The sequence below is a fragment of the Sciurus carolinensis genome, chromosome 14, assembly GCF_902686445.1.
Source record: "Sciurus carolinensis chromosome 14, mSciCar1.2, whole genome shotgun sequence".
Classification (NCBI taxonomy): domain Eukaryota; kingdom Metazoa; phylum Chordata; class Mammalia; order Rodentia; family Sciuridae; genus Sciurus; species Sciurus carolinensis.
In genome coordinates, this window is record NC_062226.1 from 64,907,371 (window position 1) to 64,934,464 (window position 27,094).

At 32.0% G+C, this 27,094-nt stretch overlaps 1 protein-coding gene across 1 annotated transcript in view; it reads right to left on the reverse strand.

Annotated features, from left to right (window-relative positions):
* Positions 1-902: 902 nt before the first annotated feature.
* Positions 903-27,094, reverse strand: part of Jak2 (Janus kinase 2) — a 113,387-nt gene continuing 87,195 nt past the window's right edge. Inside the window, 13 exon segments of the mRNA XM_047524742.1 lie at positions 903-2,585; positions 2,830-2,943; positions 5,063-5,180; positions 9,952-10,124; positions 10,284-10,408; positions 10,989-11,178; positions 17,512-17,648; positions 18,456-18,606; positions 18,756-18,907; positions 20,535-20,673; positions 21,434-21,561; positions 22,302-22,389; positions 25,250-25,384. Coding sequence (XP_047380698.1) covers positions 2,478-2,585; positions 2,830-2,943; positions 5,063-5,180; positions 9,952-10,124; positions 10,284-10,408; positions 10,989-11,178; positions 17,512-17,648; positions 18,456-18,606; positions 18,756-18,907; positions 20,535-20,673; positions 21,434-21,561; positions 22,302-22,389; positions 25,250-25,384 — 1,758 coding nt within the window. The 3' untranslated portion in view covers positions 903-2,477.

Here is a 27,094-nt window from a genome sequence, read left to right on the forward strand (position 1 = left end):
TACAAAAGAAAAACAACTTCTGAACATTTATTACTTCAGTCTTTCGATTTTGTTGGAACATGCTAAAGGTACAATGAATACAATAACATCATCTCAATAAATTGAGCACATAAGCCACCCCCTTGGAGAAGGGCTCCCTGGATGGAGAAATATAAATATTTTCTAATGTTTATTGCATAATAAAACTGTTTAAATAAAATTTAAGTGTCAGAATTTACAACTGTGATAAAAATTTCACTTAACTTTAACGCAGAAGTATTGGGTTATAAGAAAGCACTCTTCTACAACAAATGGTAGTGTCCCCAGCAGCATTATACAAATAGCATGAAAAAGAGATCATTTCCTAAAGCAAGTGCCCAGCCAAGTAGAGAACTACTTATATCAAGATTACATAAAAAATACTAAAATACACACAGAATTCTAAGTAAACATTTTCCCTCATTTCTGAAGAATATGAAGACACATTTGGCATTAACTGATACAATAATTACTTACCTGTTTCTTTTATAGAACCAAATTAACATAACTACCAGGTTAACTTCTTATGGAGAGCCAGAATAAAAATTTAAAATATCACAAACCCTCATTATAAAAGAAGTGTAATGAAAACTTGAAATTTTACAATGATGTAGTCATCTCATTCTAGAAACTTAAGAATATGTATGTGGGATTCTTTAAAACTAAAAAGAGGAAACATTTTAAATAGTTTCCATCCTTGTTTTAAAAAAAACAAAGAAAATGTTAAGAGACCTTTGAGAAAAATCTTTAAGTACTTAAAGTTTTAGTTCAAAGTCTGGAATTAAGCAGATTATATTTGCTACTTTCATTTGGAAGTAGTAGAATCTATCTCTTATCTGCATTGTATATAGATCCTTGAGAAATCTGTATAAATATTTATTTTACTCAATTTTCATCAAAATATGTTAGAAATCTTTTTTTTTTTTTAATTGAACACACTCTCATTTTAGATGACTTCTGCATCTGGTATCTACTAAAATACTTTATAGGCAAAGAATGCAAGAAATACTTCTTCATTTTCCTTCCCTTCAACCAAAAATCTTAAGTACATGTTTTATAAAATGGCATACACCACTGAGATTAAAGAAACTACTTCATTCTTAACCAAAATACTAAGCATTGTTAAGCTCTGTATAATTAATACACATACACACATGGGCACACACACAAACCCACCGTATTTTATTTTAGGTATAGGATCTATAATGGAGTCACACTAAAACAGATGAAAACAACAAATTCTTTACACTTGTTTGAAAATATGTATGTTCTCTTTCCTTTTCCTTAAAGCTGTACATCATGAATTCTCTACTGGCATTTTTGAATCAAATTATTACAAACATACTTTTTCACCAATTTACCTCTTTTACCCTTTGTGTATGAGATACTCTTTAAAAAATCTCTCTATGATTGCAATAGAAAGTTTGGAAACCACTCAAATACATACTCTTTAGAAAGATAATTCCTAACCCAATATGCATCTTAATGAACTTGTACATTTTAGAAATTTTTATGGCTTATGTTTAAATATACTGCATTATTATAGGTTCCAGGGATTGAAGAATCTTATTGGCCAGTCATCAGCTCAAGGGATGACAATATTCCTGGCATTCTTAATCACAAAAATTAAAGAATACTATTCATTGTAGTCTTAGAAAAATCTGAAGATATTTGTATTTAAAAAAAAAAAAACATACTTACCACAACAGATAAAAGGGAAACAAATAAGAAAATAGATTGTGTTATGTCTTTGTAAGTATGTTTCATTTCAAAATGTGTTCTTTAGAAGGTCAGGGAAATTTCCTACACAAATAAAACTAGACTTTTGTTCCCTCTGCTTTGAAAAATATTTACAGTATATGAAACTACAAGCCAAAAGTATAAGCCTGCTTAATATTGCCAGAGAGTGACGCAGATGAACAAGAACACAAAGGTGCTTATTCAATTGTTTAAGCATCTTAATTTGTTTGTATAATGAAGTTATGTAAATCAATTATGGAAAAATTAGAAAACATTATTAATGAACATCAGTCCTTGTGTATCTCACACAAGATGCCAAAGTATAATACATTCACTGTGGTAAAAACTGTACATACATATTCTATGTATCTTTAACATTGCAAAATTTACATTATAATATTTCATCTCTCAAAAAGTAGAGTTGAAAAAAAGTCTATTTTTTTCTTTTGCCAGAGGAGGAGATGTAACTGACTGATCAAATTTGTGATACTTTTTTACAAACTTTCTTGCTCAAGACTCTTCATCAGTGTCTTCTACGGATGGCTGAATGAAGAAAAATTCACTAACTTTTGAAGTTTTGAGCAGATATTTTCACATCTTTGCCAGCTGGCATCACGATTTACATAAGAATGATATGTGTGATAATAGGCCACAGTATTGTGAAATATAAAACTTTCTTTTCTAAGTGTACTTTGGTCTCAGTTTAAAGGTGATTTCTTTCATCCAGACATGTTGTCCCTTATTTGATCCACTCTAAGTGCTAGGTCCCTGAAGGTGGGGCGTTGATTTACATTATTGTTCCAGCATTCTGTCATGATCACATAAATCTGTGAAAGAAAAAAAATTACAATGAACACAAAGTACCATCTTTTTAATTGGTGGAAAATGAATTTGGAATTTCTATTTAATTTTCCTATAGATTATATATTTCATAGCTATGCCTTGATTCACAGTCATCTGTTGTGCTATTTATCTAAAAGCTCTGCAATTTCAGTGACCTAAAATCTTTGAGTAAAAAGAAAAAGAAAATGCATGATTACTGTGAATTAAAAAAAAAAACAAAACTGCTACCTCATCTGGGCATCCATCTGGCCTTGGTAATCTTCCATTATTCTTCAGGAGTTCTATCAAATGGAACACAATCATCTGTCCTTGCTTGTCATTGCCAATCATACGCATAAATTCCTGAAATACAAACTCATATTTCAATGCTTTTGTGTGTTTAATTTAAAGAATTCTTTCTCAAATTCCTCTAGTAAAAAATCAGTTTATGTATGACTTTAAACTTTTTCAAAAAAAAAAAATAGACCATATTAAGGAATAGAAAGGACTTAAATGGTTGTGGAACCTCTTTAATACTAGTTCCACAACTTTCCTTGAGAAAGACCTGAAACACATAAAATAAAAACATATTTACTTAAGATTTTGTTATTGTTGTTTTAACACATCATATTATATTTTAGTTGAAATAAAAAGTTGAATGTAAAAGAGGACATAAAAAAACACAGAATGAATGTTTAAGCATAAATGCATTGGAGAGAGCTTTTCCTATGCTAAAAATTCATAAAATTAAATTCTGAATTATAAGCTAAGGAAATATTTACAATAAACATCTTGTTTATTTTAAATACAGAGAGCTATTATAAATTGGTAAGAAACATTACCAATGCAAAAACAGGCAAAGCATGGAGGAGACAATTTACACACACACATACTTTAAACATCCAATAAATACATACTCAATCACACTTATAAGATAAAGTGCAAATTAAAATAAAATAGATAACAACTCATATCAATTTCACAAAATTACATAAAAATACAATTGCTAATATTGACAAATGATAAAATGTATGTCCTGAGCATTGCTATTAAGATATAATCTGGTATAATTTTTCTTGATTATTTTCAAATAATTAAGAACTTTTACCAAAAAAAAAAGCTTTCACTAGCTCATGACCTTCCACCTATAATTATACTTTTATTCAATATGATAAAACATAGATAAACAAATATTTATGTGTAAGACTGTTCACTATGTTCACTGAAGTGTTACACTGAAACGTTACATAAATGAATGAAAATTGGAAAATGATTGTCCCAAAATACATACCCTTATGAAGAAATTCTACTTAGAAATTAGTAATGATAGTTTTAGTAAATATTTACAAATACAGTAAAATAAAATACCAAAAAATGTTAATAAAATAGAACAGCAAACTGTACAGTATAACCTTAGTTTTATAAATCAATATATACTTCTTAATAAAATTTCATTTTTATATATAAAATAAAAAGAAGCCTAGAAGAAAATATATCACAATATTAAAGTGGTTGTTTCTGAGTAATTGCATTAGAGATGATTTTTACTTTTTCATACTTTTCTATATTGAAAACATTTGAAGTGAACAGAAAAAATTACTTTGAAAGGTGTAACTAGAATGATTGAGATTATTGAGTTTACTTAAAATAATATTAAGAGTGCTATGGCTTGGATATAATTCATCCTCTAAAGGGTTAGAAATTCCGTCCCCAGTGTGGCAGCATTAAGGTGGTGGAATCTTTAAAACGTGGGGCCTAGTGGGAAGGTAATTGATCTAGTTCCTTTTCTGCTAACCTGTCTTGTGATACAGCCAAGGACTCCCTCACTAGAGGCTGAACATATGGGGCTTCTTGATATTGAATGGACTTTCATTCTCCAAAAGTATGAGCTGAGTAGTCAAACTTTTCTCTCCTTTTCTTTTTTGTCTTTTCTTTTCTTCCGTCCCTACCTCCCTCCCTTCCTTTTCTCCTTCCTTCCTTCCTCTTCTTTTTCTTTCTCTTCTTGTCTTTCTCTTTCCTTTTTTATTTTGATACTGGAGAACTGAAGCCCCAGGTACTTTATCACAAAGCTATAACCCATTCTTTATTGTTTTTTAAATTTTGAGACAGGGTCTCACTAATTTTCTTAAGGTCTTGCTAAATTGCTGAGGTAGGTCTGGAAATTATAATCTTCCTGCCTCAGTTTCCCAAGTCACTGGAATTATAGGCATGTACCACAGTGCCTGGCACTCAGTACTCAGCCTCAGGTATTTTGCTACAATAACAGAAAATGGACTAAGAAAGAGATTATACTAAATAGTGCTATAACACCCCCTTTTACAAATTTTAAGTTAATTTAATGAATTAATTTAGGGTTATTTTGTTGGATAGCACCTTACAAATTAGCAATAAGAAGTTCTAAAATGAGCCCTAGGCTTATTATTATTCTTTGGATAACACCTTTCTCATGATAGAAAAAAAATACATAAAAAAGTACACTTACCGCTGGTGGACTTTTACTTTTTTCAATGTATGTGAAAAGTTCATACAAAACTACTCCAAAGCTCCAAACATCTGAGGCCACAGAAAACTTGCTCTCTGTCAGAGATTCTGGAGCATACCTATATATGGAAAACATTTTAAAATACAGTTATTTATGTGCCCATTCTAGATTTTACCAACAAAACACTGTTTGCTTTTAAGTTTACAGAAAAGCATTAACATAGCAGGCCTAAGACTAACATCCTTGGAAGGGCCTCCTTGCACTGTTGACCCTTGACTGGCACCTGGGAACTTAAGATTTCAGTAAGGTTTCTACAATTCCCTAAATGATGAGTAGCTTACTATGTCTAAAGTATTTATGGAAACAATGTGGTTTATGCCCACACATGCTTTCCTTATGGGAGTCTGGAATTTTGGTATGTGCTAGGCACAGGGTGCCTATGTGACCACTCCTTATAAAAATCTTGCACTCTAATGAGCTTTTCTAATAGACAATATCTCACATGTGTTATTGCCATTTAGAAGAATTAAGTTATGTTCCATATAATTTTATTGGAATGGGACACTTGGAAATTTGTGCTTGCTTTCCTCCAAGCTTTACCCCATACACCTTTTCCCTTTGTTGATTTTGCTGTGTTATTCTTCCCTGTAATGAATCATACTGTGAACAAGACTATATGCTGAGTACTGTGAGTTGTTTCCATCAAATTGTAGAACATGGGAGTGGTCTTGAGAACCTCTGACATACACAAATAAGGAAAATCAAAATAACTTTATTTTTGTCTCTATGATCAGTTTCCAAGGTCAAATGCAAAGTACCTTCTAAGAACTGAAAAATAAGTGTTTATGCAAAATTTGGGATGTAAAGGGAAGAAGAAACAAATTAAAGAATAAAAGGAATGATATAAAGTTTCCATCAAAAATAAAAAGTGTTTCTGTACCTTTTTAAATGCGTGACCCTGGTATTAAATTTCAATGCATTTAAATGATTACTATAGTTGTTATTTAAATATCAATATTTACCATACTCTAGAAGATAATTATTCATTACTAACCTTTACAAAGAAAAATTTAGCTATCCATTTAAAAATATCCTAAAGAAAATACAGTTTTAAGATTTCTTTTAATAAGTATATATACACAAAAGGATTGAAAACCAGTGATTTAGATTTCTGAAAAGTCTACCAATGTAGCTGCTTCTCTGCTCTTAGCCTCTTCTTAATGCATGTCCAGTCTATTGCATCAGTGTTTTGGACTCAGGATCCCCTATATGTTCTTAAAAATTACTGAGGTTCCCCCTAAAACTTTTGTTTATGTGGGTTATATCTACTAATATTTGCTAATATTAAATATTATTCATATTAAATATTAAAACTAGGAAAATACAAAACAATTTATTTAAAATAAATCAGAAACCCATTATATCTTAACATAAATATGTGACAAAAATAGGATTTTTAAACATTTTTTCAAGTCTCTTTAATGTTCGGGAAATAGAAACATGCCTTATAGCCTCTGGAAAATTCCACTACATATTCATGGAAAAAATGAGAGTGAAAAATTCCAATTACATCTTAATATTACTATAAAATGTTTTTGACCTCCCAGATCTCCTAGAAAGGAACCATAGGCTCCTACACTTTCAGAATTATTGTTCTATACCACAAGTGTAGAGATTTATGCCCAAAATATGAATCTCGCCATGTTGTTCACCTGGATAAAGCTTCGAATTTCACACCTTACATGCTGTGTACTTTGTAAGGCCTGAACTCAACATGATATGAGGGTCTTCTCTTGGGCCATTTGTGCTGCTGTAACAGAATACCTGACACTGTAAGTTATAAAACACAAATTTATTGGAAAGTCAAGGATCGGAGTACAGACAGGTTCAGTTGTTCCTCCTTCAGAGGAAAGGAGCACTGCGTCTTTAAATGGAAGAAGCTGGAAGCTCCCCAAGAGGGGCCAAATGCCTGGCCTCTTTTCTAAGAGCTTTAATCCCATTCCCAGAGGAGGAGCCTTCTGGCCTAATTATCTCTTAAAGGCTTCCCTCTTTAATACTATTCACATTGGCAACACCTACATTTTGGAGAGCACACACTCAAACCATACTGGGGCTCAATCTCTTTCCAGGCCCAATTACTTCCTGTTTGTTTTGTGATTATGCCTGTCATTTGCAAGTCCTTGATTCTCTTGTTCTTGTCAACTTCCTCATAGACTGCCCTTCCTCTTGTCCATGTGGTAAGTTCCTCCTAATCAATATTTGAAATATCATCTCTTAGTTGTCATCTTTTCTATGCTTGACTTAAACTCAACAGAATTATTTGCACCCTGTGTTTTACCATTATCTTCATTATTGCACTTCCATACTGCAGGGGAGTGATTTGATTATATGTTTGTGTTATGATTTGGAAGTGAGGTATTCCCCAAAAGCTCATGTGTGAAACAGTGCAAGAAGGTTCAGAGGAGAAATTATTGGGTTGTGAGAGTCTTAACCCAATCAGTGATTTAATCCCCTAGTAGGGATTAACTGAGTGGTAACTAAAGTGGTGGGGTGTGGTTGGAGGAGGTGGGAATTGGGCATGGCTTTGGGTATATACTTGTATCTGTCAAGTGGACTCTGTCTGCTTCTTGATCACCACGATGTGAGCTGCTTCCCTCCAACACACTCTTCCACCATGATGTTACTGCCTCACCTCAAGTCCCAAGGAATAGAGCCGGCATTTTATGGACTAAGACCTCTGAAACAGTGAGTCCTCAAATAAACTTTTCCTCCTTTAAAATTGTTCTGGTTGGATCTTTTAGTCACAGCAGCAAAACAGCTGACTAAAACAATTTAATTCTTCCTAAATTACAAGTTTTAAAGGGAAAGGATTATAGATAGCAGGCCTGTCAGTTGAATGTGCCTGCCATAGCAAACTTCTCCTTTTAGTTAGCCATATAGCAAAGGACAGTTCTTTTCTGATGCTGATCCTATATTCTCAAATTCCTTGCATGGTATTTGAGGTACGGTAGGTGCTTAATTAATGTTTATTAAACTGTATTCATTAAGTTTACTCAAATCATTGGATCTTCATGTAACTAATGTTTATCAATTGCCAGTTAATTCCATTTAACTTCTTAATTTCCCACCCTAGGAAATGAAGAATGAAAAAAAATGAATGAAATAAAAAATGAAAATTCTGGTATCACTTGGACATGACCAAAAGAAATGATCATGTAGATGAGTCCTATCTTCTAGTTTCATGCATACTCTAAAAATAATTAGATGAAAGTATTGCTAACAATTATCGTGAGGATATTCCTTAAAAACTGTTTTTAATATGAAAAATTTTAAACCTACATAAATTAGGACAATAAACAACCATGTCACTCAGCTAAACTCATTGTCTCTTATCTCACATGTTACTCTCTGTGTCCCCTGTTACTGAATTTATATGAAGTGAATCCCAGTATGACAATATTTCAAGCACAATTATTTAAGGATACAACTCTGCATCTCTAAACAATAAGAACTCTTCATTAAAACATATTCATAATACCATTATAAGTTATATTTCTGTAGAAATAATCAATCATTCTAAATCATTGGTGCCTTTTTACCTGACTTCTTTCCAGAATAATGATTTGTAATAGATGGTATTAACTGTAAAATTTATAGTTATAAAATAAAATGAATGTAAGTAGCACATATGGATGATCTACCAACTTAGCAGTTAACAAATTGAACCATTTATATTGTTCTAATAATTTTGGTGAGTGCCAGAAAAATATTTATAAACAACTATTGTTTGCACTAGCACTTTTAATTTCCAAGTCAGATATGAAAGATTAAATAAAACATACTTAACTAAAATAAAACCCTCCTTTAACACTAATATCTCACTCAAATGACATTATCTTAATAGTATTATTTCAGTAGATAAATAAAACACAATTAAAGTCTATTTGGAATGTATACAAAACTAAAGCAATTAAATATGATTTCACCAAGTTATCCCTAGAAAATGAAACATACCATAAATGAATGAAGGCATAAAATAAAAATTTTGCATCAAAGCACCTATCAACAGAACATTTTTAATGTGTATAGCACATTAAAAAATGAGGATTGAATGTTCCTCAAAATCAATTCACAATTTTAATACCAATAATTATCTTCAGCTTCAAATTATTGTAACCTATAAAAATAATCAATTAATGCCAGATTATAGCACTACCATACTTAGGAAAGGTTAAAAGCTCAAGCTCTGGAATCAGACTATCTGGTTTAATTCCCAATTCTACCCTGCACTTGTCATGTGACTTTGGGCAAACTACTTAACTTATCTATACTTCAGTTCTTTCATGCTTAAAATGGAGATGCAGGTGGAGGAGTCCTTTTCTGAAATGCTTAGGACCAGAAGTGTTTCAGATTTCAGAATTTTTCAGATTTTGGAATATTTATATAAGTTATATCAGTTAAGTATCCTCATTCTGAAAATCCACCTTTTAAAGGGCTCCAAAATTTGAAACTTTTCAAGTGACATATCAGTGAGCAAAAGATTTTGGATTTCAGAAAAAAGTAGAATTCTTTTTTTTTTCTTTTGGCAGTGCTTGGGATTGAAGCCAGCACTGTGCGCATGCTGGATGAGTGCTCTATAATTGCGCTACACCCCCAATCCTTTTCACAGCATTTTTTATTTTCAAATTTTGGATGCTCAAGGGTTGTTATAAGGATTAAGTGAGATAATACATGAAATGAATTTAACCCAATGTAAAGCATATGATAACTGATTGCTACTATAATAAACAATACTAAAAATTATTATATAATGTATAATAATAGTAATTACAAGAAAGTTGAAAGTTTGTGCTTTAAAATTTTATAATACTGAAATATACTATACTCACCAGAATATGGGACTTTCACCAGGTTCTTTCACTTTGTAGTATTCTTTGTCTTGTGGCAAGACTTTTGTTAATCCAAAATCTCCAATTTTAACTCTGTTCTCATTCTCCACCAATATATTTCTTGTTGCTAGATCTCTATGGATATACCTTTTTGTACCAAGATACTCCATGCCCTATGAATAAAATAACATTTTGCTTCCAGTTGGTTTTGTAGACATAATTTAAATGACTTCATCCTTATAAATTCCCTTTATAAGCTAATAAAAAGTCTACAGGACTTCTTAATTACTTCAATATACTCTTCATCCACAAAAAACACGAACATTAAGTACCTTGCATATTTGAGATGTATACTGCAGAAGTTTCTTGTGATCTATTCGTTCTTTATGTTTTTGGAGGTAGTCTCGTAAACTTCCATGTGGCAAATATTCCATAATTAATCTTAGGTTACGCCGTCCTTTTAACATACAAACAAAACATAATATTTTATTTTGCTTTATTTTACTGGACACTAGAAAAAATACATAAATCACTTAAATAAATGTAAAATCTATGTCTAAAATGATAACACTTCATTATAACTTAAAGGTGGTGCAGTAGTTAAGAACTACTTAGCAATTAAAAACCACACAGGATTTTTTTAAATTCAAAAGTTTTAGAAAGAAGCATTAAAAATATTTATGTTTTAGTCTTCTACTAAAATAAGTTGATAAGACAACTTTGATTTTCCTCATTTGTGTTGAACAAAATCAGGTAATTTAAAAATACTTTGATAGAAAATATAAGGAAAGTACTTTTTTTTAAATGAAACTCTTTTGTTAATTAAGCAAATGGTAAGGAGAATGATTAATCAACTAGCCAAAGACTTCCTGTGGGTTCAGCCCATGACCACCATGAACAATCTCTAGTCACATAGCATGCATCTCTCTATGGGCACTGTCAAATGCTCAGTCCAAATGTAGGCACTGAGTGTTTTTATTACCTAGGATGTCAAAGACATACCTTGAGTTTAAAATAGGTTTCAATGGGCAACATACCAGCACTGTAGCATACTCCCTTGTACTTTACAATGTTGTCATGCTGCAGAGATTTCAGGATTTCAATTTCCCTTTCAAAGTCTCTAAGATGCTCCTCAGTACTGTGCTGGAGCTTTTTTACAGCCACCACTTCCCCAGTGTTGTCCTGCAGAGGGTCATACCGGCACATCTCCACACTCCCAAAATTACCCTAAATGACACAGTTCATTAAGATAGAAACCTCAAGTTTTTCAGAAAAATTACTAATGAATTTTCATTATACAGGAAATATCAGTAGCTAGAATAGTAGACATATCTCTAAGCTTACATTAGGCAACTTATGTTAGAGCAAGAAAAGGAAATACTATCTTAACAAGTGGGTACTAAACCTATATATTTAATTTTTTCAAAAGGAATTGTATAGGCTGAAATGTAAACTATTTCAAAAGGCATTTAAACAAATGATAAACATTAATTATTAATTATTAATAATCTTAAATCAAAGGACATGCCAGAGTTCTTATATTTCTGTAATAACTTTCAGGAAGAACGTCTTCAAAATATATCTTTGATATCACTCTCAGTGATCTGGATGAAATAAGGGTCTATTACAGACTGAATGCCTATGCCATGATCCCTAACCCCCAATGTGACTGTATTTGGAGTTACGGACTTGTGAGGAAGTAATGAAGTTTAAATGAGGTCACTGGAGTGGGCCCTAATGCAAACAGGCTAGTGCCCCTTGAAAGGTTGGAAGAAACAGCAGAGCTTTCTATCTCATGAGAGGACACACTAAGCAGGTACTTCTGAAAGGTAGGAAAAGATGCCTCACCAGAAACCAAACCCTGCTGGAACTTTTATCTTTAACTTTCTAGCCTTCAGAACTGTGAGAAATAAATTATTTAAGCTATATAATTCAGGGTATTTTGTTATACAAACCCAAGCACTAAATACAGAATCTGATTTAATTGTTTAAGAAAGTAAGATTTTAGCCAGGCACAGTGGTGCACAACTAAAATCCCAGCCACTGGAAAGGCTGAGGCAGGAGGATCTTGAGTTCAAAGAAAACCTCAGCAATGGCGAGGCACTAAGCTACTCAGTGAGACTCTGTCTCTAAATAAAATACAAAATAGGGCTGGGGATGTGGCTCAGTGGTTGAGTGTCCCTGAGTTCAATCACAGGTACCAAAAAAAAAAAAAAAAAAAAAAAAAGTAAGATTTCTTAGCTTATGGGGATATTCCTTTATAAAAAAAGATTAGCCTTTAAAAAATTCATTCTCCCTTTACTTACACTCAGACTCAGTTATCTATGTAAAATCGGTACATTGACATATAAAATATAAAGTATACAACTTGTGTAGTAATCAAATTCATGTTTTCAGATATTATTGTCTTGTTAAAGAATGTAATTCTTGAGCTACAAGACTGTGTGATTGACTACATTTTCAGTTATATACTTTATGTCAATTTTTAAAAAACCAAGACAATATGTAGGCTCAAAGTTAGATCTCTAGTTACATAGTTTAAAAGGCCACAGAGAAGAGGATAAGACCTGACACGCTCCAGCCAGACAGCTGGAGCTAGAATCTTGGTCCACTACTTACTCTTTGTGACCTTAGACAATTCAGTTTCTTCTCTGAATATCAGTTTCTTCCTCCTTAAAATGGAAGATAATAAAATGTCTACCTCCTATTACTATTGTCAGAAATTATTCCAAAAGGCACTTATAAAAAGCAAAAGTGGGAAATGATAATTTTATATCCTTTCCCCCTACTTAACACTGTTAATAAAATTTATTTTCCAATGCCATTATATATTCCTTAAAATACATATTTTCTTGATTTTTATTGTATACTGTTAGATAAATGTACTAATTTTTAAAATTTAAGATAGGATTTTAAAAACATCTATGTCATTGCAATGATACTCTTATTCATAAATATCTGTGTACAACTTTACTGAGGATACTTAAGAATTAGCTGTTCAAAAGATATGGACATTTCGAAAGTCCTTCATACCTACTGCATTAGAAGTTCTTTAGAAAAGGTTACTAAAATCTGTTCTAATGAACAGTAGGAAAGTGTTTATCACATCTTCGCTAACACTGGCCCTATGTGTTTTCTATAATTGGTCAATTTAATTGGCAAAAATCAATCTTGCTGTTTTAATTTGGAATGCCTCCAATTTCTTTTAGAAAAATAAGGGGAAGCCAAATGCTGAGGGCAGAGACAACAATTAGAATAGGAATCCAGAAGGGAATGGAATGGAACCAAAGAAGAAATCATGTAAGGGAGAATAAAAGAACTAAAAGTAAAAGAATCTTAAGTACGTAGTCAGTGGTAGAAATTAATTGGCAAGGGAAATAAACATTTATATCCAATTTGTTTTCTTACAGAATTTGAGAGATGGAAGCATAATAGGAAAAAAAAAAAGAGAACTGTATTTTCCCTATTCTAGGAAATGACAGGGAAAATGAATCCAATAATCAAGAGGAAGAGAGTGATATAAATGTAGATACATGTAAAAGTAGTTTCAATAGTCCACCTGGAAATCTACTCAACAAGGAAAAGAGTCAGCTGAATCTAGAAGGTGGCTAACAGGCCTTAAGAGGACAGTGTCAGCTGGGCTTGGTAGTATATGCTGTAATCGCAGTGACTTGAGAGACTGAGGCAGAAGGATCCTAAATTCAAGGCCAGCCTCAGTGACACACTCAGCAACTCAGCAAGACACTGTCTCAAAAATTTAAAAAATGAAAAGGGCCATGGGTTTAGCTCAGTTTTAGAGAGCCCTTGGTTTCAATCCAAACCACACACACACACACACACACACACACACACGCAAAAGAAAACAAAAAAGAGGAAAGGGAGTGTTAAAGAGGTTAGCAATACTCATGCTGTTTTTTTAAAAGTGTATGCTTAAAAGAGTCAAAAGATACAAAGTTATAATTAGAAGCATCTGTTGCTAAACAGAAGGAGAGACTTCCGGATCTGAAATTCCATAAGCAAGGTTATTATAGGGGATTACAGAGTTCAAAGTGAACTCATCTAATGCAGACATAGGGTAGAAAAGCTGAGAAGTTTTAAAAAGGCATTGATTTGGAATTCATGGCAGGAAGTAAAGTGAAGAAAACAATGAACACCCAAAGTACTCAAGGATTGTGGACCAAAATGTTAGCCAGTGATAGCAAGGGGAGAATAACAATCATATTTAGAGAAGACCAAGAGGGACAGAAGATAAAAAGGACTTTGAAAAAGCTAGATTTTAATTAAGGCAAAAAGGTAAAGGATATAAAGAACATAAGTTGGGCATTAGTTCATTTTAGAATTCATGTGGCAGAAGAAAGGCTTCAAAATAGTTTCTTACCTCTTTTTACAAAAGTATTAAATAAAATGCTTTTCTAGGTTTATTTATATTATGCTTAAAAGAATTTAAACTCAAATAGTTATGTAAAATTTTTTAAATGTTTAAGAAGAATTAAAATTAAAATAATGAGGAATGCTGTAAAGTGTAAAAGTCACACTTTTAAAATTAGGTTTCAAAGAAAATAAATGAGGAAATCTTGATAATATAATAAATGAAAAATAGTAAGATAGGGAACTATATACATATAATGATTTCACTTAAAAGAAACTATTTCATGGGTACACAGAGATGAATGAAAATTGTAATTATGTTTTAAGGAAGCTCAAATATCCATTGCTTTTAGAAAATACTGAAAATAATCAGATTTTAAACTGAATAAGAGGAGTCTGAATAAGTGAATAGTAAGCCAAAGGGTAGTTATTGAACTACTGAAGGGTAGCTTTATCAATATAGTTAACACTTTTCTAAGCAATTTCTCTACTAATATATAGAAATTTGTGTTACCCATGTCCATATGTGGCATATGTGCCTAAATATTAATTATCTTATGAAACATTTTAACAATATAATATAGAAATATACTTATATCCAGCTGTTTGAATTATTACAAATATTGAGATAGTTGACTCCAAATAATGAGATTGTAGGGTACATTTACAAAATGGAATTCTCTAAAAACAGAAGCATACCCTAATAATACTAGATAATATTCCTGAAAATAATTCTGTAGTATTTTTATACAAAGAGGTATATTATAATTTACTATAGGCCTGTTTCACTTAGGAATACTTTCTGGGTAATTCTAAACCAATTCCCACTGAGTACTGAATAACAACATGGTGTTGCATTTTTCTGCATAAATTTTTTATTTTTAATTTTTGCAGTGCTGGGGATTGAACTTGGGGCCTCATGCATGCCAGGCAAATGTTCTACCACTGAAATACATCAGTAGTCTTGCCTCCTATTTTTTAAAATATCATTCAAACTATGACCAAAAGTATGTAAGAACCATGATAATGGAATTTTATGTGAAAAGCAACTTGCATTAAGGAAGCCATGAACTGTCTCAAAATTAAATAACAATCAAGTATATCACAAATATATATAATAATTAACATTGACACTTGTTCCAATCACATCTTAAGAAAATCTTAGAAATTATGATCAGCATGGAATGTAAAAAGAGTACATTCTTATCATACATCTTTATAATTAGGTTGCTAACCACCTCTTCCAGCTAAGTTGTAAGTTCTTCAGAGTTAGTGATTATATCCTATATCATAGTGATGAATGAAGTATCTGGCACTTGGTAGGGACCAAATATTTGTGCAATATTAAAGCCACATCATTTCAGAGAAATAAACTAAAAAAATGAAAGTAATTAAGATCCTTCCAAGGCTGTCTAGTTCCTAGAGGGCCCTTTAGATTTTCATCCACAGGTTTAAAAAGTTCTGATTCTAATAGCTAAGCATGGTTTTTCAGTTTGGATTTTGGAATTTGAAACACTGATTTTTTTCCTAGAAAGCTGTAGAAAGCTGAGAAAGGTCTTTTTTTTTTTTTCTTTTTTAGTCTTCACTGCTCTTAAGGTAAAACTGGCAAATAAGAATTGTCTATATTAAAGTTATATAAGGTGATGATTAAATATATATGCATACATTGTGAAATGATTAGTATAATCAAGTTAATTGACAGAAAAGGTCTTCAACAAATAAATGTTCATATATTCATGTTCATATAAAAATTAAAAAGAGAAGAAAATTTTAAAAAAGAAAATTTAAAAAAGAAAATTAAAAAGTTAATTGAAAATATCATTTTCAACAGAATACAATGAAATTTCACTATTTCTTCCCTTTACTTCAAATAAATTGAACTTTTGTTTCTAAAAATTTCTCTATAGTCTACCAAAACAAAACTTTCTAAGAGAGATACTAATGCCCATTAAAGGCTATATCTAAGGACTAGAGAAGGATGAGGGAAATTAAATTGTTCAGAATCATAGGTAAAATAATTTTTAAGGCTTTCAGGATTTTGACACCAAGAATTATGATCAAGTGTTCCAATGACTAGTCTTTATGGCCATGAAAATACTTGTGTACAATTAACAACAAATTGAAAGTATTCAACAATAAACCCATGAATAAATCATACTACACTAATTTCTGCCTTTTATGTAAATTATTTAGTCTTTGCCACCTGATCAAAATAAAATCTCTGAGTAGGAAGAAATTATTTTATGCCTTAATGGCATAATATATGATTTGCCACAAAAAGATACTATAAGATGTTAATATAATTGAAGCATATTTACACCAAAAAAAAAAAAAAAATCAAAGAAGATAGTTTCCAATAATCCTCACCTTCCATTATTCATGTTTTTATATAGTATCTTCTTCTTTAGCATGTGAATTAGATTTATTAACTCACATGTAAAGAAGAAAAGATGGCAAGAGTGTGATGACACACACTCTGATATAAGGTTGTAGAAAGACCATGGCTCCTACCTTGGCTGTCTCTCGGCTGATTTGTTGTGAGGCAGCCCTGTGGAGAGGTCCTTGTAAAGAACTGTGAAATAAGATCTGAGGCCTATCTATGGCCATGTGAATGAGCTTGGAAGTAGATCTGCCTCTAGTTAAGCCTTCTGATGAGACTGTGAGGCCTGCCTGATACCTTGATTAGCTAAATTGTTCCCAGATTCCTGACTTACAGAAACTGGAGATAAGGAATATTTGTCTGCAGTCGCTATGCTTTACGGTAATTTGTTACACAGCAACAGATAACCAATATACTCAAATACCTAGACTTTATTAATTTTTTTATTGCTATATCCCTTCAAATGTTCTCAAAAGTATTTTACAAATAGGAAACAAATAGAAAAGTATCAATATAGTTAAGCCAAGAAAGAGTCCTACAATCAAATCAATTTGGGAATTATTGCCTAATTTTATATCCTCTTGAAGATGTTCTTTGCACATTACATTATAAAGGCTCTGAGAAGATCTTCATTTCTTTCTTACAGTTCTTTATTTAACAGAACATTTCTCTAATGTCAGACAACTAAGTCTTTATTCTACACACATCCCTTAAAATGTGTGTGTAAAGTGGACTTTAGAGACTCTAAAAAGTCTTTTTTGTTCCTACATAAAATGCGATATACTCTATTTGAAAAACTTAAGACAAGATACCTTGCCAAGTTGCTGTAGAAATTTCAAGTGTCTCTCTTCAAATTGTGTAGGGTCTCTGTCTTCAAATGCACCGGAAAACCCTAGGGCACCTATCCTCATGTTTGGTAACATGTCATTTTCTGTTAATAGTTCATAATCTGGAGAAATATAGAAAAACACCATCTAAAGTTGGCAAATACATTCTCTGGGTTAAACTGATACACATTCAAGCCAACAAAATAATCAGTTAGAAATATGAAATGATATAAAGAAACTCAAATGTTCAGATTATCTTAATAGGGCCTTTAATTATTACCCATAAACAACAGGTTTTTAAGAAAGATTTTGCAAAGGATGAATGATTATTTTTCAAAATAGGTAGTTTTAATATTTAAAAAAATAAGGTATATATTCTGATTTTTGTGGTGAGAATGGTGAGTAGTACCGAAGCAGGAAGTACCCAAGGGGAAAATACATGTATATTTAGCTCAATATTTTAAAGGAGGAAGAATAACCAAAACCAAATTCACTTCATATTTAGAAAATAAATCATTAATAAAATATATAGGAACTACTAGAAATCCTAAATAATCATTATTAAAAAATCAAGGTAGCCAAATAAACATCTGTATCCAAACAAACAAGCTTCCCATTAACTAGCAAACTAAAATTAGTTGGAGTCTAATACTCCCACATTGTAGGCAAGTAATAAATTCTGTGTTTTCTTTTTCCTTTTCATATGAGCAAACAAAAAAATGAAGTTACTGAAGAATAAAAGGCATTTTTAAAACATAAAAGATTAACCAATCAAGAAGATCAAAACATGTATAAAGCATGAGAAATCATATGAATTAAGAATGCCTAGAGGACATCATAGAACTTTTTGAAAGGGACTACAAAATTAGTAAAGTTTATTAACTACAACAAGAAAGAGTGATCAGTAAGATGACTCAATCACTACATACCTGGAGTAAATAAACTGTTAAGATCTCGTATGATGGCTCTGAAAGAAGGCCTAAAATCTGGTTCATAATCCATGCAATTATTTATAAGGTTTGCTAATTCTGTCCACTTTGGTGCAGGAAGCTGATGCCTATCTTCATAAAACTGTAGCTTCTACAATTAAAAAGACAAATGCTGAGAATAAATTGTATAATGCTGTACCAACCCTCTTCTTAAAATTAATGTGTTAAGAAATATCAAATCATCTGGTAGAAATATGAAGGATCACAAAGTCATTCTAAATTCAGTCTATTTCAACTTACTCTTTGAGAATCTAGAGCGTTCAGAGGCTTATCTCCTCCACTGCAGATTTCCCATAAAGTAGTACCAAAACTCCATTTGTCTGTTGCCAAATTTAGATTTTTAGGATTTTCAATGCATTCAGGTGGTACCCATGGTATTCTCTCCTGAAGAACTTTAAATGATAGGGACAAAGTATAATAGTTAAATAATTCCCAGAAGTAAACCACTGTTTTACATGCAATAGTTTTCAAATTTATTTGAATAATCAAGTCTTGTTTTGTTGGAGAGGGAATGCTCATGCTCACACTGGCATAAGCTTGGAAGGTACATTTGAGATCATCTAATTCAATATTGCAGATTTTACAATGACAATATTGAGATGAATAAAAACTGAGTAATTTGTCCAAAGTTACACAATTTATTAGCAGCACATACAGAATTAGAATCCTGTACAATGAATTACTTATCAATTAAACTTCTTTGCATTAAACTTTTTCATTACAAATGTCATACTGCTTTCTCTACCTCTTCCTATTAGTTTAGCTTTCAAAAAACAAAGAAAAACAGAAATTTTTAAAAACTACAAAATCTGCCCTAAATACTTCCTGATATTTTAAAATTGTATTTAAAATGTGAAAGTAGTAAATGTGTTGTTAACTCCTTGAAAGTGTTTTAATTATTTATTAGCAGTGGCCATTCTGACTTGCAAGTAAACAAGGACTGACAGACATTTATCATTACATGAAGTGAATGACTAAAATTATACTAAAATATTCTAAGCATTGGTAAATTATTTTCTGCTCAGATCATGGAAATTCCAAAGTAAAGTTTCTGTGGTCCATGACTGCAACAGAAAGATAATATTCAAAGAAGGAAGAAGCAATATAACTCTACCCTCTGGTATTCTGGTATAGATAGATGAATAGATTATACATAGATAATAAAAGACTATTACATCTTTCAGTATATTTTGGTAAAGCAATGTGAATATTTTTGCTGTATAATCAAGATTAAAGAGGACATCAATTCCCTTCCCCTCCATCATATGAATATATTTTTCTCCATCTTTGCCTAAAGGGTAAAACTTTCGTGACTGCCAGTTCTAAGACCCTATAAGATTTTTCAGCCCCATATTACTATCCTATCATTACTGTATTCACTGTCGGATAAGTCTTCAAGTTTAAGTACTATTGGCTCAAGTGAGATACTGTACATCAATGCAAAAATAAAGATCATTGTAGATTCTAAATTAGAACATTTCATTAGAAAATTTAGCTAAGATAATGAAATACAATTATGTTATTTGGGCCCCCCACCATAAAAAAAAAATCTCTCAACTCTTTGAAATTTTTACTATTAACTAATAGAAGATTAACAGACACAAAGGTTTTTTAAAATAAATTATTAAATGTTAGAATTAGCCAAATAATTAAATGAGATCTCAAGCTAGATAATACATCTTTTCAAAAAAATGTTTTAAAGTATAAACATTTACCATGGCTCAAAGAATAATATAAGAAAATTTCAAAATAAAATGAAATAAAATTCTATCTTCCATCCATAATTATGGATTAAAACTATCATACAGTCCATAGTGACATGCTTATCACAAAAAAGAAATGGACAGAGACAAGGATGTAACTGTAACTTAATTGGATTGTTAAAAGGGAAAGCTAAATAGTATTATTAACCAAGAACATAGCAGCAAAAGAGAATTCAAGGAAAACTGACAACATGCTTTTTATGCAACTACTGAAGAAAGACTTAAAAATGTTAAATACAATTCCTATAGAACTTACTGTCCTTTGGTAAAACTGTAACACTAATGCCAGGATCACTAAGTTTGATGAAAGGAGGATTTCCAGTTTTCCGGTCTTCTTCTCTGATAAGCAGAATATTTTTGGCACATACATTCCCATGAACAAGGGATTTTTCTTCCTATTAAAGTTAAATGCACATACATTCAAATATCAATCCACAAAATATTTGAGCATTCAATATGGTTAAGACCCCAAAGTAGACTTAAAGAAGAAAGATATGTAAGTCAGCATAATAAATATTAATTTGGTAGCATGCTTTGAGGCAATAAAAGAAGTTTATATGACACTATTATTTTCATTTATACTTTACATGACACAATAATTTATGACCATGATGAATAAATTAAAGCTACCCAGTGTTGCGTCACTTTCCAAAGCTGAGATTCTAAACAGTATGTATGTCTAGATGGCAGAAAGTATTGTTTTCAGTTCAACAATAGAATACAGGTACATTTTGAGGGGTCTGAAAACAGGCTGACCCTTTGATATTCTGCTTCTCTGTCAATACTGTTTTCTCACCAAATATAAGATTCAACTGCCCACAAACACTGCAGCAAGGAATTATCTGCTATCCACAGCAGCAAAACATATTTCTGCATAATTTTTGGTTAAATTTTCTAACCCAACTGACGTACTCCAGACTGTCCGACCTAGTTCTAAGAGACCAACAGGATGACAAAAAGGTTTCTTTCTAAAGTTATTTTATTTAAATAAATGAATATATAAAATAATCCCTTTGTCACCTAACACAGATTGTTTTTGAATGACTCAGCATCTACTCACAGATTTATTTCTTGTTGCCAGGTCAACATAATCTTACAGTGCTTCATAAAATAAAACAATAAGTTATGATAAAAAAGAATATACTAATTACTTACTAGAAAATGCATGGCCCATGCCAACTGTTTAGCCACTTCAAGTTTCCATAATATATTTATAGAATTTTTATTCTTTTTCAGATATGTATCTAGTGATCCAAATTTTACAAACTCCTGAACCAGAATATCTGCATTAAAATATAGGTAATAATAATAGGGCTCAAGTATAAATATAATTAAAAATGTATAATCTAAACTTTTATAAATATATTTATAATTATCTTTGAATATAATAGATAAATAAACTAAGCAAAATTCACTAATTTAAATGATATTTAATGAATACACAGCATTTTTAGTTTTTATTCACAAGAGTAAGATATAGCAATCAAGACAAGTATACAAATATATATTATATAATTACATATACATTATATAATATGTCATTACTCTAGTTCAGATGAATAATATTTCTGATATCAATATCTAATAATTCCAGTCAGTTCCATTAATAATTCAGTCTTATTTATATACTTTGTCTTCATAATTCTAAATAAGGAATTATTTGGAATTTTTTGAAAGGGTCAATTGTTTCAGTGTTATGCTGAACCAGCCAAAATCTGTATTGCATGGTAAACATAAGAGGTTATAAGATATTTGTTTACTATAATATTCTATTGTTTAGTCATTGTAATATAAGATGTATTAACTATCTTCTGCATTTTAATTTCATTCATTGGGTTCCTTTTCAACAAGGTATAACTGAATCCTAAAATGTTTTCAGGTTCAACAATATTTAATTCCTACTAAATTAGAGTTTATACTGATACCTTACTGTGATCATGAAATTAAATCTTCTATAAAAACAAGACTGGATTCTCTAGGAGAGGCATGACCCTAACGTAAGAAAGCAAATAGTTTTACTTACTCTCCTCTCCACAGACACATACTCCATAATTTAAAACCAAATGCTTATGAGAAAGCTGGCTCATCATGCTCGCTGCTTCAAAGAAAGACTGAGGGAAAGAAAAATAATAAGACATGCAAAAAAAATTGCTGTGTGACTGTTATTCATAAGTATTCATAGTTCAGGAAAGGTACTCTCTGCTATAAGAGAAATGCACTTTCTCTTACTCTCAGCAGGCTACAATGTGCTTTGGTCCCCTTCTATGGACTTGCAACTGACATCAACCTCTATGTTCATACTGAGGAAACCATTAAGTAAGCCTGGAATATGGAGATAGCAAAGAAATAAAGCAATAGTGATAGAGGACACTATGTACAATGTATGTCAAACAGGCTTAGACCCAGAATTCCTAGAATAGAGACAGACACCAGACATGTGATTTGGGACTGAGGTAGGAGAATGTAAACTTTAAATAATGGTTTCTAAATAACTAAGAATGGTCTCTGTGTAAATAACTAACACCTATGTCAGGATACTAGTTTTGCACTGATATCACTCTAACAACAAAACTTTGACAGGAACTTCTTTTTTTTTATTGTAAACAAATGGGGTACAACTTGTTTCTCTGGTTGTACATGAAGTAGAGGCATACCATTTGTGTAATCATACTTTTACATAGGGTAGTGATGTTTGATTCATTCTGTTATTTTTTCCCTTCCCCACACCTCTCCCACTCTTTTCCCTCTACACAGTCCCTCCTTCCTCCATTCTTGCCCCCCTCCCACCCCCCATTATGTGTCATCATCCACTTATCAGTGAGACCATTCACCCTTTGGTTTTTTGAGATTGGCTTATCTCACTTAGCATATTCTCCAATTTCATCCATTTGCCTGCAAATGCCATAATTTTATTCTTCTTTATGGCTGAGTAATGTTCTATTGTGTATATATACCACAGTTTCTTTATCCATTCATCAACTGAAGGGCATCTAGGTTGGTTCCACAATCTGGCTATTGTGAATTGAGCAGCTATGAACATTAATGTGGCTGTATCACTGTAGTATGCTTATTTTAAGTCCTTTGGGTATAGGCCTAGGAGTAGAATAGCTGGGTCAAATGGTGGTTCCATTTCAAGTTTTCTAAGGAATCTCCACACTGCTTTCCAGAGTGGCTGCACTCATTTGCAACCCCACCAGCAATGTAGGAGTGTACCTTTTTCCCCACATCCTCTCCAACACCTATTGTTGCTTGTATTCTTGATAATCGCCATTCTAATTGGGGTGAGATGGAATCTTAGGGTAGTTTTTATTTGCATTTCTCTTATTACTAGAGATGTTAAACATTTTTTTCATATATCTGTTGATTGCTTGTAGATCTTCTTCTGTGAAGTGTCTGTTCACTTCCTTAGCCCATTTGTTGACTGGGTTATTTGTATTCTTGATGCAGAGTTTTTTGAGTTCTTTATAGATTCTGGAAATTAGCGCTCTATCTGAAGTATGAGTGGCAAAGATTTTCTCCCACTCTGTAGGCTCTTTCTTCACATTGCTGATAGTTTCCTTTGCTGAGAGAAAGCTTTTAGTTTGAATCTATCCCAGTTATTGATTCTTGCTTTTATTTCTTGTGCTATGGGAGTCATGTTAAGGAAGTCTGATCCTAAGCCGACATGTTGAAAATTTGAACCTACTTTTTCTTCTATAAGATTCAGGGTCTCTTGTCTGATTCTGAGGTCCTTGATCCATTTTGAGTTGAGTTTTGTGCAGGTTGAAAGACAGGGGTTTAGCTTCATTCTGCTGCATATGGTTTTCCAGTTTTCCCAGGACCATTTGTTGAAGAGGCTATCTTTTCTCCATTGCATGTTTTTGGCACCTTTGTCTAGTATGAGAAAATTGCATTTATTTGGGTTTGTGTCCATGTCCTCTATTCTGTACCACTGATCTACCTGTCTATTTTGGTACCAATACCATGCCATTTTTGTTACTATTGCTTTGTAGTAGAGTTGAAGTTCTGGTATTATGATACTCCTTGCTTCACTCTTCCTGCTAAGGATTGCGTTAGCTATTCTGGGTTTCTAATTCTTCCAGATGAACTTCAAGATTGCTTGCTCTATTTCTGTGAGGTATGTCACCGGGATTTTAATTGGAATTGCATTGAATCTGTATAGCACTTTTGGTAGTATGGCCATTTTGACAATATCAGTTCTGCCTATCCAAGAACATGGGAGATCTTTCCATCTTCTAAGGTTTTCTTTAATTTCTTTCTTTAGTGTTCTGTAGTTCCCATTGTAGAGGTCTTTCACCTCTTTTGTGAGATTGATTCCCAAGTATTTTATTTTTTTCAAGGCTATTGTGAATGGGGTAGTTTTCCTAACTTCTCTTTCTGAGGATTCATCACTTACATATAAAAATGCATTAGATTTATGAGCACTGATCTTGTAACCTGCTACTTTACTGAATTCACTTATGAGTTCAAAAAGTTTTCTGGTGGAATTTCCTGGTTCCTCTAAATATATAATCATGTCATCAGCAAATAGGGATAGTCTGAGTTCTTCTTTTCCTATTCGTATCCCTTTAATTTCTTTGGTTTGTCTATTGCTGTGGCTAGAGTTTTAAGGACAATGTTGAATAGAAGTGGTGAAAGAGGGCATTCCTGTCTTGTTCCAGTTTTTAGGAACTTCTAATTCTATGGAACCCATAAGACTAGAGAGCCAAGTTTAAGTCACCAATTCAGTATATGAAGAGATGTAAGAATACCCATAACACAATGCTAAAAGTAATTACTTTGGAAATCAGTTATTATTTTAAAAATTCCTATAATTTTTGATAGCCCCATCAGAATACAGTCTCAGATAATTCCTTGACATACTTTATAAAATTACAATTTTGAAAAGCTGCATACATAAATCTTTTGTGCAGATGAAAGTACATCTCTACATACTATAAACTACATAAACTACCCAAAGAACATACACACCTCTGAATAATTTCTATGTGCTTTATCCAGAACTTTTAAAAGAACTTCTGTTTCATGAAGTTGACCATAGTCTCCTACTTCTCTTCTTATACCTTTAAAAATTTTTGTAAAAGTGCCTTGGCCAAGACTTTCATTCTTTAAAAGAAAAAAAGAGATTAAAAGAATGGGTAAGGATGAAGAAAGATGTGGGAATTAGGAAATACAACCAATGACGAAGACTGAAAATACAAGGTCATAGTAAGTATTTCCTTTAAAAACTCAACCTAGATTTGAGATTCTAAATTAACTCTTCTCTTCTTTAAAAGTAATTAAAGACAGAAAATAAGAATTAATGAATAAAGTGCATTTTGGTTCTACCCTTTTTTAAAATCCTCTTCATTGGCTATAATTATCACTTTTTAGAGTCAGTATTTAACTACATATATTTGTAGACGAGTCTCCTTTTTCATTTGCCTTTCCTACCAAAGCAAGAAAAAAGTAAACCTTTGTGGTCTGGGAAGGCAGAATATCTGACTTGTTCCTTACCACTTACTAGCTGTTTGACCTTGTATGGGCTCTTTTCTCTCTATGTGCTGCACTTATATTGGTTTCTTCATCTGAGTAATAGAAAGTAACAATCTTTCCATAAAAATTTTTAACAATAAGTGAATGAATACATGAAAGCACTATGGTACAGTCCATGATACATAATAAATGTACATTAAGTAACAGCTACTACTAGTATTAACAGTATCAGTTATTTCTTGTATATCCTTATTGACTGTTGAAAGCCTACACTCCAAAGCAAGGTTACCTGTGACCATATTTAAGCTCTACTACTTATTACTTCTGTAATGAAAATTAAATTTCTTGGCATGAGATTTCATGCCTTTACAGTTCTAGGTAATTCCATCATCTCTTTATGGAATTTCAACATCAGCTGGTCTTGCACCCCACTTCCCTTAATTTCTTTCTATTTGTAGTATCCTGGTCTTTCTTTTATAGTATTCAGGTCTATCTTTCAATTCGCTAATTCTCTTCAGTTATGACTAATCTGCTTTCTGATCTGTCCCTTTCATTTAAATGTCAACGAACATATATTTAATGTCTATGTTTCCCCTACAACCAGAATTCTTTATCCTTTAAAACAAAGTCTTATTAAGCTGGGCACAGGGGCGCACACCTGTAATCCCGGCTCAGAAGGCTGAGGTAGGATGATTAAAAGTTCAAAGTCAACCTCAAGAACTTAGAGAGGCCCTAAGCAACTTAGTGAGACTCTGTCTCAAAATAATAAAGGGCTAGGGATATGCCTCAGTGGCTAAACACCCCTGGGTTCAATCCCCAGGACCAAATAATAGTAGTAGTAATAATAATAATAATGACTTATTTTAAAGTTTATGACTATAAATTCCTAGAAGAGTCTCTTCTTCCTAAGAGCCAATTAAAATAGAAAATGTTCCTTTTCTTCTCCTTTTGCAAGTGGGTGAATCTTTCACATTCTATACATATTGTTTGAACTGAGGATGAATATTCTTGAGGGATCTGACTCAGAGATGGTCTCACTTTTAACTCCTGTCCTTGCATAGTTCTAACATATGGCCCTCTTCTCTGTACTGCTTTGAATTTTAAACCCCATGGGGGTTTAAATGAAACTAATCTCCACCCTCCCAATACCAACTGACAGTCCAATCATCAGTTCTTATGAACTGTTTTGCTTTCACTTCTTTCCTTAATTTTAATCCCTTGAATATCTCTTACTTTCTTGAGAACTTGAGATTTAAGATAAGTCTTCTATAGATTTTAAATTTTTATGATTCGTAGAGGAATATTTTTAAATTTCTGAAAAGAGGCTTTCATTCTTTAATT